Genomic DNA, 13,777 nt, shown 5'->3' with positions numbered 1-13,777 from the left:
CAGTAGTGTCATTGCTGTCATCTACAATGTGATGCTGTTGCTGCAGGGTGAACTATGGGTAGCATGGTCATTTATGCCTTACAGCCACGCGATGCGTTGACATCTTGTAGATCAACAATCTTTGCTATTTTAGAGGTGGGGCTTAAGTGGTAACTTGTTTTTTTTCTCCACGCCTATTTCTTCCTGTAATTACTCCTCTGCTACTGTACATATTTTCTATATTACTTTCAGTGAGCACACGGTTAGAGATGTTCAACGCCATAACATTTGTCTCCCATTGGTAATCCCAATTCCCAAGTGATTGTTGTTGCATGATACTCTAGCTCCTCACCTGCAAAAGTGGGTCTGTTTTCTGGAGTGTGGTCCCAGCACCTCTCCATGAGTTGTACCAGCTCCTTCAGCCCTGGGGCCTGCAGTCCATTAATTACCTTTAGGGACGGCCTTTCTCCCTCGTCTTTATCAAAACCTTCTATGTTCTGGCCAGCATCTGAGAAAGTGGAGGGGAAGATGGATGATTGTATAAAAGATAGGAATTGTAATACATATAGGAGAAGGGGTACTTACAGTACATGTGTTTCTAATTATTCTACCAAGAAAGTATCCACCAAGACATTTTTTTGTTTGTATTTTTTGTGGCTTTTCCCTTTATTATATTTGTTATAGAGGGATAGGTATACAGTATAGGCTGACAGGATCGGGAGTCGAATCTGCGGCACAATGCTAGACTGGATTACCAGCCAAGGTGCCCAGACGGCTACGCCAGCCGCCCGGACCACCACCAAGACATTTTGTATTTATCTATTTATCCCTGAGCAGCTGTATGTTTTGATTTGTTCATGATAGGAGCACACCAGCAGCGTAGTGAGTTGCTATGCATTCCAGATAATGTTATATTATCAACTTGCGGGGGGTGGGGAATGTGTTGGTGGACACAGAGAACAGAAAATGAAGATAGCAAGGACAAATAATGAAAACGAGAGAGAAACTCACTTAACATGACGAACACCAGCATCGCATAGCTGAAATAAAAAGAGACATTGATCAGCAATTAACACATACATATCCACCTATCCACAAAGGACAACTAATTAATCAGTGTTGTAGTTTGCCAACTAAGAACACTTAGAATTAACAAAGTAGCAACTGCACGGATAAAACCGCCTACTAGGCCTATAGGCCTACTGCATGTGGTTGTTTTGGGGCATTTGTGTTTAGTTTGCACGTGAAATCTACTGTCTGTAAAACAAAACATCTAATGAAACAGAAATATCAACATGACTACTACAGCTACATGAGTCTACAGCTAAGCAGCAGAAGTCAAATGCATTGTTGGATATTCCCAGGACTTTGCAGTGACACACAGCTGACCTGTTGACTTCCAGTCACACAGAAAATGGCAGAAAAAGGAATGATGAATACCTGTAGACATCAAAGGCTCGGGTGGCCGACGCACCGTCCTTATACTCTGGAGGTGCGTAGAAGACTGTTCTCGCACCCTTTAGTTGTTTGACCGTTTGATTGTCGGCATACTTGGCAAGGCCAAAGTCAGAGATCTAGATGAATGAGAGAGGACAATGCAGAGTTGTACGTACAGTACGTGTACCCAGCTTACTTTGTCAGATCCCCCCCCAGCGGCCACACATTCTCAAGGCTACAATCCACACCAGTGGCGTAAATATCGACGGTGCAACCAGTGCATGGGCAGACGCCATGGAGCCCATCAAGAAAGACGAAAAACTAAAAAGGCCAAGGCCTACGTTCGTCCTCGAGTTGCATGCGTGCCCATGCTTGTGGATCTGCCCGGTCTGGCAGTGAGTTTTAGTGTTATTTAGCACCAACGTTAGAACAAATTAAGCGGTGAAAGTAGCCAATCTATATATCTATCCCACGATACATGTAGGCTATTTGCGCGCTCGAGTGCGTTTCATTGAGTGTGCGTTCTAATATTTGCACCGGGGCCTATCAACATGATGTTATGCCGCTGATCCACGCCAAACTTGACACAAATACTGTCCAAATGGTCCATTGGACAGTATTTGTAATGACAATAGCCACACAAAAAAATTAAATTGAACACGTGCACCCCCTGTTACCTCCTGACCCCAACGCTAAGTCTCATTGTATTTGGCCAACATTTTTATATTTTTAACATGATTATGGAAAACAAAAAACACCTGCACACTGTCTTCAAATGCAGTGAAAAACCTTCATAGGGAAACAGCTGTTTACCTCATTGCTACGCACCTGTCGCTTGAAGGTGTGCAAAAGCCTTGCTTTTCATTAATATGATTATGGCAAATAATCACATGATGTCACTGCTCTCTATATGCTGCTCTATACATCTCCTTACAACAGTGTTTTACTGGATTTTGCCGTGCTAAATAACACCATAAAACCGCCATCGCCCTTTACATGTCATGGAGTCACGCACCCCCTAGAAGGCTATTTTTGCATTTATAGATAGAGAGATAGATAATGTAGGCACATTTTACCATCCAGAGAATTAGTAGAGATTAACTCCAACTGTCGATTGTGTTGTGTCTATTAATTTGACAGTTTTCTGTAGCTCAAGCCACAATAACCAACACTCCACAGTCTCCGACCCCTCTCGGGGAGAGGATGATTTTAGTGTGTCACTAAATTGGTGTATTATTGGGCTTTCAGCCAGGAAGAAACCAAAAAAACACAGGGAAGACCTTTTTGAATATTATAAACACACCTATAACCACACCCAAAACTATGGCACTCCATCTTTAAAAAAAAAACACACCTGTGTGAACTGAGTGGTGCAACCCCCCCCCCCCCCCCCCCCCCCCCCCCTCTCTCTCTCTCTCATTAGCAGGCAACAGTGCAGCACTCTCTCTCTCACTGTTTCTTGCACAACAGCGCCCCTACTGGTACTAATAGTCATACTCGTGCTCATTAACGTCACACGGACACATACTGTAGGTGAACACGGACATTGCTGTTCCTTGGAGTGGTTGCACCACTCAAAAATAAAACAAAAAGCAGGACAGAACAGAGATTCGTTTGAACAGTGCCAGAGGAGGGACATGTCTTGACCCTTTTCTAATCACCCCAAAGAAGTGGCTGGGAGTCGACTCACCTTGACATTCAGGTCTGTGTCCAGCAGTACGTTGTCAGGCTTCAGGTCCTTGTGTATGAGAGCTTCAGGTTTGATTCTGTGAAGGTGGTTCATGCCCAGAGCCACTTGGTGAGCCAGGCGAAAGAGCAGAGGCCAGGGCGGCACGTTGGTCTTTGAACACAAACATTGAATTCACAATCACAGCCACAAATATACAAATACAGGCTTAGTTAAAGTTATAATCCTTCAATAGAGTACTTATAACGCATTTTAAAACTCATCTTCATCTGACAATAAATGCACAGAATCACTATACATATATGTCTGTAGTTCACGTATCTCAAGAACCGTTAGACTGATGGTCGCACTGTTTCAGACTGCAGTCTGATGTTTGCACACTGAAGTGTGAAAAGTGCACTGACTAATCAAAGGAGGAATAAGGAACTAATCAAATAGCAGGTGTTGGGATTTTGACAGTTAGTTAGTAGGTTAGTTAGTAGGGAATCTGTCAAATCAAGCTTAGGCTGGGGTTGCCATGGCAATCAATTGGCTCATTTGGGCCACAGCCAGAGCCTTTTCTGGTGTTACAGCTGCCTATCAAACCAACTTGACGCTGTCCTCTAGACTCAACTCCTTCAGGTCATCTGCGACATTCGTGTCAAGTTTGAAGTCGATTGGTTGAACAGTTCTCAAGATACATGAATTACCGATGTGTACAGTACTGTGCATTTATTGTATTATTACATTATTATATAAATCATTGAATTGGTAAAGAGTAAAAAAGCTGACCAGCAAGGATTGGAGGGATCCTCTCTCCATCAGCTCCATGATCATACCAACACCTTCGCCAGCGCCTTCGGGTAAACTGCCCCGGAAGGCCCCCAGTACCTTCCTGACATGAAGGCTAGATGCACGTTGCATCATTTCAGCCTCACTTTTCAAAGCCTGATCCGACATCGATCTGAAGATGACACATGATTGATGAGAAATGAGGAGACCCCGCTCAATCTGGTTCATAATCTATTGGATAGTGGTGTTCCGATTAAGCATTCAACACGTTGAAAGTATCAAAATATCTTTATGAAAGTTTGATTGCAATGTTCAGTGAAGAGGAAAAAAAGATAGCTGTTCCACGCAAAATAGCTACATTTCAGTTATATTCTAGTGAGTTTTTATACAAAACAAAGTTTGTGTGTGTGACAGAAGTGTTCAAGAACAAATGCAGTGAAATCAGCAGCACTTTTCCACTCACCCGGCACGAGAATCGTTAATAACTTTAATGGCCACTGGTCCCCACACATCGTGTTTGGCCCCGTAGACTGTACCAAATCCACCTGCACCAAGTTTCTTCCAGGAGGTCAAACTGCAGTCTTCACTAATCACTACACGGGACATTGAGGACCGGGAGGACCGGGAATGTGCCATTGTTCACTAGAGAGAGAGAGAGAGAGAGAGAGAGAGAGAGAGAGAGAGAGAGAGAGAGAGAGAGAGAGAGAGAGAGAGAGAGAGAGAGAGAGAGAGAGAGAGAGAGAGAGAGAGAGAGATTGTTAATTACAGCTCATACATCCAACATCTGACTAATAATTTTAGGACGGAATCGCCCCCAAAAGTGACCATTTATGGTGCATTATATATATGTATATATATATATATATATATAGCCTATATGTATATATGTGTTAATGATGTTTAGATGATTTAGAACACTTTTCTGGGTGTCTTTCTGTGAGTAATATGTGGTTTTAGATATTTTTGATTTTAGCAGTGAGCCCAGTGTCTCTGATGTCATTGACACTGGGCTCACTTCCATCCTGGACTACAATTCCCATAATGCTTTAGTGCACTGCTCCTCCTTGTGGATAGGGGGGAGAGTCTTACTGAGACAACACGTATAGTCCAGTAAGTAAGTGAGCCCAGTGTCGATGACATCAGAGACACTCACTCACTGCTAAAATCTAAAATATCTAAAGACCACATATTTCACACATAAAGACCCACGAAAGTATATTCTAAGTCATCTAAACATCATTAGCATTTATTTATTTTTTGCAAAAAGGGTGAAGTTTCCCTTTAACATTCCATTCAAGCAGCTCACAGGAGTCACAGCTGAGACCACTAGTGTCTTAGAGGACTCTCCCCATTGGCTTAAATGTGCACGTTTGCACGTGCACAGCATCAGCAGCTGGTGGTGGCCCACATCAAGTCACATTTTGACCAATGTGGCCCCCATCCCAAAATTATTTGGGATTTAGTACATGCTAGTGATTGCATCATGCATGTTAGTGGATATTTAAGTTAATGCTTGAGTTCATGCTAACGCTAATATGTTTATTTCTGTTCTTATTGTTTCAGATGGCATTTTATGTAAGTTAATAAATAACAATATTTTCAGTGAAATCATTTAAAACCTTTGGTTTGTCTTTCTGTGTTTGGATTTTCTGCCAATTCAATGTGATCGTGTCTATCTACTAGAGCCCTTACCTGTCACAAGTCCTGATGAATCCAACGTCCTCGTCTGTAGAGAGATGTAATTGCAATGGATGAAATGACATTCAAATGTACATGTAACTGTTGAATGTGTTGTGGTTGCAGTCGCAGTTGCAGTCACTGTGTCAGGCAGGCCCGATACTAAAATGTGTTTCTATTACCTGCTTATATACAAAGACCATGAGATACAAACAAACTAGCAAAGCTCCGCCTGCAGTCTGTTAATTCCTCTGCACACCAAGCAGATATATCTGGTGCTACTTAATTCCTTTACACCAAGCAGACATACGTACAGATATCTGGTGCTACTTCATTCCTCTGCACCCTGCAGTGCACCAGCCATCCCTCTCTCTAACCTGCCTGAGGGCTCACAACCTTGACCTGCTAAACCCAGGCTACTCAACTTAAGATGGCTCAAGGGCCACTCAGCAAAATTCCAAAATTCCAAAAGGTCCGCAAGCTAAAAATGTCAGTATTATTTTGAAACTTTTACAAAAAAAATAAATAATAACACGACTAGTCAAAAAAGTAAAAATTAAGGAAACACACAGTAAAGAGCCACATTTCCATCTATAAGGCCAAACCTCAATGAACAAAAATGTGGCTTCATTCACTAAATGTGAAGTGAACATAGTAATAGTAATGAACAGTTTATCACAGGTGAGCCTGATGAGCTGACATCAGGCTAGAGGCTAAATATATATCACTTTATCTTGGAACAAACAAAACTATACCTACAAATCGTATTCAAAACAATGAAAATAACACATTTTATCTTCATTGGTATGACCATGACGGGCCGCAGATACATTAAGCAGGGGCCGCAAACGGCCCACGGGTTGAGTAGCACTGTGCTGAACTCTACCTGCCCTCCAAACCCCACGAAACAATCCCAGTGCAACTATTGAATGCATGCATGCATGCATGCGTGCACACACACACACACACACACACACACACACACACACACACACACACACACACACACACACACTCAATGAATAGTGAGTAGTGACCACATAAGCTTAAGCAATAAAGCATTATTTATTTATTTTATCAATTGGGTGGTACTTAACCAAAACCAAAAGAACCAAAATGTAACATTATGATGTTTTAGTAATATTACTTCTGCTGTTCTACATACTGTACTGCCAACCAGGTGAAGAAATCAAAGACTGAGGCTAGCCTTTGCTTTTTATATGAAAAATCTAACAAAATATTTCATGGAAAACGCTTTGTGAGTTTCACCACGTCAAATATTAAGGTCGATTTTGAAAAAGTGTAAATAGAGAAAATAGGGGAGGGTTAACAATTAATCAATAACACTGCGGTTCTATCACTGGCCGGTTTTCTGTGAATGTAACGCTGTCTGTACAGACAGAGACATGGTGCATAGATAGATTAAATATGCCATTGCCTGGCCCTCTATCTCAAATGGTCAAAGGAAATTGATCAAGGAATATAATAATATGCCTTTTGTATTCTTTCTGTACAACAAAATGTTAGACATTTAGGGAAATTAGCATGCTTGAGGTTTTCTGGCTAGTCCCTCCCGAAGGGCTTTGCCTCCAAGACAGAGAGCGGGAGGAGCTGTGTTGGTTGGTTTGTATCTCATTGCTCTGTATAAAAGCAGGTAGTACACATTTTACTATCAAGCCTGCCTGACACTTTGATTGACTGCAACCACAACACATTCAACAATTACATTTGAATGTAATTCCATCCATTGCAATTACATTTCTACAGACGAGGACATTGGACTCATCAGGACTTGTGAAGTTGTGACAGGTAAGGTGAATTGAATTGGGCAGGAAATCCAAAACACAGAAAAAATACAAACCAAAGGTTTTAAATGATGTAATTTCACTGAAACTTATTGTTATAAGAAACAACCTTGTTTGAGACTCACTGCACTAATCTAATAGGCACAATGTTTTTAATGACTCCAAGTACACATCTAGGTAAACTGGTGTTTTTAATGCCTCCACATACACATCTAGGGCCAGGTTTCCTTTTTCTGTATGTTTTTTCTCAAGCCATATTGTTGTGAAAAGTCAAACCAGATCCCAAATGCGTATCCATGGAATATTGTACACGTGGGCATTTTCTGCATTATTGATCATACATAAACCTATGTAACAAATGAGGCGTCATCCGATTACTTTAAAACCCATTTTGGGCGGGAACCCCTTTTGGTGTTAGCATTACGTTATGCTTTAGCTATTGAAAAATAGCAGATCTACAAGCTCATAGCGCGCCACCGAGTGGCACACTACGAGCTTGTAGGTCTGCTATTATTTTTAAATCGAAGAACGACTGACATAGAAACATAGCTTTTTCAGAAAACTGTCAGGATGTAGAAGACATTTTTTTAATCTGATCTCAGGTCAGAATGGGTTAAAAGGAATACTGGTTGAGGAAATAATGTTACAACTGGTATTACAATAAATGTGGTATGAGAGGTGCTATTCTTGTCTAAGAAGTGCCATTAGAATATTTGAAAATAGAATAATTAAATTCCAAATACTTCTGTCTTTAATTTGTTATTTTGTAAATAGCTACACAACCTTTTGTTTTATGCAGGCCTGCCTTTTTATTTAAGTGATAAAAAAATAAAAATGACTTACCGTATATTTTCCTCCAAAATGAATGTCTGTCTTGTTTTCATTTGCTGCCTCCAGAAAACCTGAATATCAGGGACCAGTTTCACTCGTACACAGGCACTCGTGCACATAAAGGGGGGGGGGGGGAGAGCCAATCACCTTCTCTCCCTTTGACCTGATGACAGTGACAGGTGAGTTTTCAGACCCTTTTTAAAGGAAACCAGTGATTGTGCAATGTACGTATAGCAATGTACGTATAGCACAATACAACTGTACGAGGTGGAAGAGGTAAAAAAAAGAAGAAGAAAACATTATTTTACTTTTAGCTTTAATGGCTTACTCTACCACATGCTGTTTACATTTCTGACTTTCAGTATTCAATCAATCAATCAAATCAATAATACAAAACAACTCTCACAATGTAATCACTGATGACAATGTAATCAATGATGACAATGTTTTAAATAAGGTTTTGTTCTTGTCTCCTATTAACTTAATTTAAAATGCACTCAAAACACACAACTTAGCTACAAAGTGTCCTTGTTATAAGTTGTTATATTATAAACATGTAGCGTTGAAGTGTCCTTGAACAAGACTGAACCCCAAATTGCTCCCAATGTGCAGGTTGGTTTGCTCCGACATCTGTGTATGTGGTATGGGTGAATGTAATGTACAATCTATGTAAAGTGCTTTGGATAAAAGCGCTATATAAATGTACCATTTATGGTTGGATGAATGAGCTGAAATTAACAACACCGCACCCCCCCCCCCCCCTCCCCTCTCTCTCTTTCTCCCTGCAGTGAACAATGACGTCCCGATCCTCAAAGAATACACGGGATCCTGCGAAGAGTTCACAGAATACTGCGAGCAGCTCGAATAAATCTCAAAGTGGTGAGCTTTCATAATGATTGAGGTGTAGTTTAGTATTATTATTATTCTTAGGGCCCAAGAACTGCACAGTAGTGCAAAGCCCTATTGAAATCACAATGATTCTTATTAGGGCCCGAGCACTATTTAAATAAGTGTAAACACAAACAAGTCACATACAACTTGTCACATGGAATCTGATTTAGATCAGGTTACTGCGTTCAGACTGAGACAGATTTCACATTTGAAACCACCTCTGCATGTAACACAAGTCACATTTGTAAGAATCAGATTCCACGTGACTTGTTTGAGTTTAGACTTATTTAAACAAATCTGATTCCAATCTGGATGTGGCACAGATCTGATCCAGGCTGCCTTGGTCTACTTGAAGTAAGCATGAGGTCAATCGGTTGCTCTCCCCAAGTTAGGTCTTAGTCGTACCACTCTGTTCCATTCTGGTCAAACAAAGTCAGGGTGCTGGTTCCAAATGGCCTCTTACAGGTGTGTAACTCAGACAATTAAGTGGGTTTGAAATTAATAAAGGTTGGCAAACACTGTGCGGCACTAAATGGAAGGGAGTCTTCATTAGAATCATTGGTAACACCTATACAGGAAGTAAGGAAGCAGCCCTATTTATTTCCAATATGGCTGCTGTGCATAGAGTCTATTGACCATGTTCCCACTGCAACCATGTCACTCATCATTAGGTCACCCCAAGTATTACGACCCAAGTTGTGTTGGTTTTACATTTTTGGGGTTCTTGTTGTTACAGTATATAGCAAACATCGGCCTCAGTCCGATGGGTCATGTTGTCATAACAAATGTAGAGAAAATTGCCGATCCGCAAGCTCACAAGGTGTCACTATGTGACGCATTGTGAACTTGTTGATCGGTTGTTTTCGCTATTTTGAAAGAGTGGTTTACCAGCCATCATGGTGGGTAAAACAACAGTGAGCTCTGCTTGTGTTTACTGCCAGCTCTGGTGTGCAAAATAGCTCCTGCTAGCTCTTTGTGATTCTGCTAAAAGTTTGTAGATCAGATCATTTATTTGGTGAAGATACTTAAAGATGGAGTGCCACGATTCTTTTCCACCCTAAAACATGATCATATTATAATAATATACGGAGGAAGAACGTTTTTCCAAAAAGTGTACATTATTTGTTAAAATCATGCTTTTATGTGGACACGCCCACCAGTTCATGAAGTATGCCTGGTTTGCCTGGTGGGTGGTGATGGGTGGTGATCCACCTGAACTGAAGCCGCATCCATAGCTGTAGTTGTATGATAAGGGGTTAGGGGAGGGGGTGATAGTGTGTTGTCACTATATTACTGTGTATTTCATTGGCCCGTTTGAATGTTCAGCCTCCAGGAAGAAACCCTAAATACAAAGTTAATACACCATTGCACATAAGAACGACTCCATGGTGCCCATGCATGAATACTTGCTGTTCCAAAGATCTGAACCAAAACAGCACTTCCATCACTTCCCTCTTCTCTTCACAGGCACAGTGACTTCAGCACCAAAAGCCACTTCACTTTGTACAAGAGACCCAAAGCCAACGGTGTGAAAGCAAGCACTGTACACAAGGGCAGCAATAAGGTACAATCAGGGGTGGAGGAATAAGTACTCAGATTTGGGACTTATTTCACTTTTTTTCTAACAGTGAACCTCTCTGTGTTTCATATAGTCCGTCAACAATTGTGGCCCGTCAGGCCAGAGCAGCATGACTTTCGTCACCCCAGTCACCACGGTCATAGTGGAATACGCAGAGGACAGCAATACGGACATGTTTCAGGTCGGTACAATCCATTATGCATAACATCAGCAATTCGTGACTGTATTGCAACTGGGTTCCCCAAATAATTACCAAAATGCTAAGATATTATTGATAATAATTATAACCAATGAATGAACATAAATGTACCAATACATATGCCAATAAATAAAGCATAATACATAGTTGATCCAAGGTGGAACACAATTGATTGATTGATCATTAAAATATACATACTCTGATGTGAAAATGCAAAAAATGCTATATTCTGAGGAACATTAGGGTGAAAGTGGTTTATATTATACAGTGAAATGCATTGTGTCGTTTGTCTATAACAGATAGGGAGGTCCGCGGGGAGAGAAATTGACTATGTGTTGGCTCAGGCTGACGCGGTGTCCGATACGGTCTCACGGTTCGCCTGCCGCATCATCTGCCAGAGGAGCCCGCCTTACACGGCACACATCTACGCTGCCGGCTTCGACTCCGACAAGAACATCTTCCTGGGTGTAAGTTATGAAATGTGAAATTAAAGTGTGTCTTTAACTACCAGTAAGACGCCCTGAGGGCGAGAAGCGACAAGGGAGAGTGAGTGCATTTTCCGGCAGCGGCACCAGCCATGGAACACCCGCGGCAGGCGATAGTGTTTCAAAAGAGTCAAGAGTAAAAGAAAAAGAAAAAATGAAAATCACCATTGATTCTAATGAAGGCTCTGTTCCATTTAGTGCAGCACAGTGGGGGTGCAGTACTTAGTTTAGACAGTTTTTGGTTTAGACTAGTCATTGGTTAGTCCAGTCATTAGTCCTAAAACTACAACCTATCTCAAACCCTCACCCTAAACCTAACCTCCCCCGGGGCAGCACACCTAAACCTAACCTTAACCCATGTCTAACCAATGACTAGTCTAAACTAAGTATGCACCCCGCACAGGGGTTGGCGTTCTCGGGAGGCATAACATAGCATTGGTTAGACATGGCATTGGTCCGACTGGATTAAGGTTGGTGAGGGGTGCGTTAAGGGTTGGGAGGGTTAGGTTTAGGTGTGCTGCGCCATGGGAGGTTAGGGTTAGGGTTTGAGATATCGGACCAATGGTATGTCTAACCAAAAGCATGCATCCGGCGTTCTCAGCATGTCACAGTGTGATGTGATGTGTGAGCTTTTAGATCTGCTACTTTTGTAAAGATTTGGTACATTGTCATTACATTATACATATTTTGATGCCAGTACCAACTTAAGTATAACTTTTAATATGGGGCATGTACTTGTAACAGAGTATTTTGTGGGATTGCTGCTATAATATTAGGATTATTTCACCTCTCCCTTCCTCTCCCTGTAGCCGGATGCAGTAAAATGGGAGTCGAATGGACAGATGGACGGACTGACCACCAACGGCGTGCTGGTGATGCAACCGCTCCCTGGCTTCACCCCCGGCCCGTGGAGGGAGATCTCGGTCTGCGGCTCGGTCTTAACCCTCCGGGATGACCCCAAGGCGAGGGGGAAAAGGGTGAGGACTATATGGGATCCGCTCGTAATTCCGTTCATCAATGGATGGAATATATATTTATTGAATATAAAATGAGCAATATAAGTATTATGGTTTGGCAATGAATTGGATCTGCTTTTCACTAAAAAGCAGATCCAATTCTAAACCTACCTACCAAAAAACCTTTTAGTATACTCTGATCAAGGGCATCAGTCCCAACCATAGGGACTCCCCCATATAAACAACAGGTGGTAGCAGGGTTGGTGGTGGGTGAGGCGATTGGATTCCATCACACTTTTGCACAATGATAAAAGTGGTAGGTTTGTTTGTAGACTACTCCCATTGACCTACCAGGTTTATGTATGTACGTATAGGCTAGACGCTACTTTACAAAACAAGTTGGTAAAGTTGTAGCGCTCCTCTATGATAAACATAGAAAATTATAAAATGCAGCAATGACGCAACTTCACCCCTCAATCGCACCGAGTCTACCAAAATCCAGGTGTGCGACATATATTTGGCAGGTCTACATTTATGTAGGCTACATCATATAGCCTGGCAAGGTTGTGCGAAAACAATGTAGTTTTGATGATTTTGTGCACCGCATCAACCGCACATTACTCTGGTAGATTAGCCTGGTTTCCAGCTTGATTCACTACGTTCCGTGATTTGTTTTGTCATAATGTTGGTATTGAGGTTGAAAATATCAGGTTGAAAAACCACCCAGAGGTGGCGATCTTGAAAGGTTACTTTTCCAAGCCATTGGATATACATTTCCTCAATACCATGTCTCCTGATTGTCTAAATGAGGAATTTGATATAAAGCCTTTCTTCTAAGATAAGGTTCATTATTTATTTGTTTTCTGTTCCCTAATTGGGACACAATTAATGATTTTTGTATTTGTTCTGTTTTCTGTCATTTGCCCAGGTGGAGCGAAATCCCGACCCGACGTACGACGGACGTTGTGACTGATTTATTTTGCGTCGCGACCTATTATTTTCAGTCGCAACGTATAATATCAATTCGTCCCGTCAGAACGGACTCGTCGCGGCTATATCTACCCGTTTGCGACGTAGTAGGTTGACTATTCTTTTACGTCGCAACAGAACGGAACTCGTCGCGGCTATATCTACCCTTCTCGACGTAAAAGGTTGACTTTGTTATATGCCCGGTGCCCGGCTCTCTCTCCGCCGTCTCCAAGCGAGCCTGAGTGGTTCTCTGGGGTTCCAGCAGGCCTTTTTCCGCGCGCATCGTTCCCGGGGAACGGCCCATGCGCTGGGCCTGCGCGTGCACCTTGTCCATGGAGCCCTTCTCCGTCCCCAGGCGACCCTGCGTTCCAGAGCTGTCACCTTTTTTTGCCCACCGAAAATAGCAGATCTACCAGCTCCTATACGGGATGGCCCGACCCGCGTCTGTGGACCCCTGGGGATCACGGTAGTCCACGGGGGTCCGTGTGTGTGTGTGTGTGTGTGTGTGTGT

General features: G+C 42.1%; 2 protein-coding genes across 2 annotated transcripts in view; one reads left to right on the top strand and one right to left on the bottom strand.

Annotated features, from left to right (window-relative positions):
* LOC310873331 (receptor-interacting serine/threonine-protein kinase 4-like) overlaps nucleotides 1-5,668 on the bottom strand; it is a 37,594-nt gene extending 31,926 nt beyond the window's left edge. The window contains exons 1-7 of the mRNA XM_083785689.1: nucleotides 5,567-5,668; nucleotides 4,338-4,516; nucleotides 3,875-4,046; nucleotides 3,107-3,256; nucleotides 1,420-1,553; nucleotides 991-1,019; nucleotides 332-487 (exon numbers count right to left, since the gene is read on the bottom strand). Of these exons, the coding sequence (XP_083641815.1) occupies nucleotides 332-487; nucleotides 991-1,019; nucleotides 1,420-1,553; nucleotides 3,107-3,256; nucleotides 3,875-4,046; nucleotides 4,338-4,510 (814 nt within the window). The 5' untranslated portion in view covers nucleotides 4,511-4,516; nucleotides 5,567-5,668. The remainder of the gene's footprint in view (nucleotides 1-331; nucleotides 488-990; nucleotides 1,020-1,419; nucleotides 1,554-3,106; nucleotides 3,257-3,874; nucleotides 4,047-4,337; nucleotides 4,517-5,566) is intronic.
* A 4,736-nt stretch (nucleotides 5,669-10,404) lies between these two features.
* On the top strand, nucleotides 10,405-13,270 carry LOC310873328 (E3 ubiquitin-protein ligase pellino homolog 1-like; the record flags this gene model as incomplete). The annotated part of the gene is made up of 5 exons (XM_083785684.1): nucleotides 10,405-10,642; nucleotides 10,731-10,838; nucleotides 11,156-11,323; nucleotides 12,151-12,318; nucleotides 13,226-13,270. The coding sequence occupies exons 2-5, from the start codon at nucleotides 10,767-10,769 to the stop codon at nucleotides 13,268-13,270; spliced, it is 453 nt and encodes a 150-aa protein (XP_083641810.1). The 5' UTR covers nucleotides 10,405-10,642; nucleotides 10,731-10,766.
* Nucleotides 13,271-13,777: the final 507 nt, after the last annotated feature.

The sequence above is a fragment of the Protomyctophum parallelum genome (genome assembly GCF_964188405.1).
Source record: "Protomyctophum parallelum genome assembly, chromosome: 16".
Taxonomy (NCBI): domain Eukaryota; kingdom Metazoa; phylum Chordata; class Actinopteri; order Myctophiformes; family Myctophidae; genus Protomyctophum; species Protomyctophum parallelum.
This window is presented reverse-complemented; position numbering and strand designations above follow the sequence as displayed.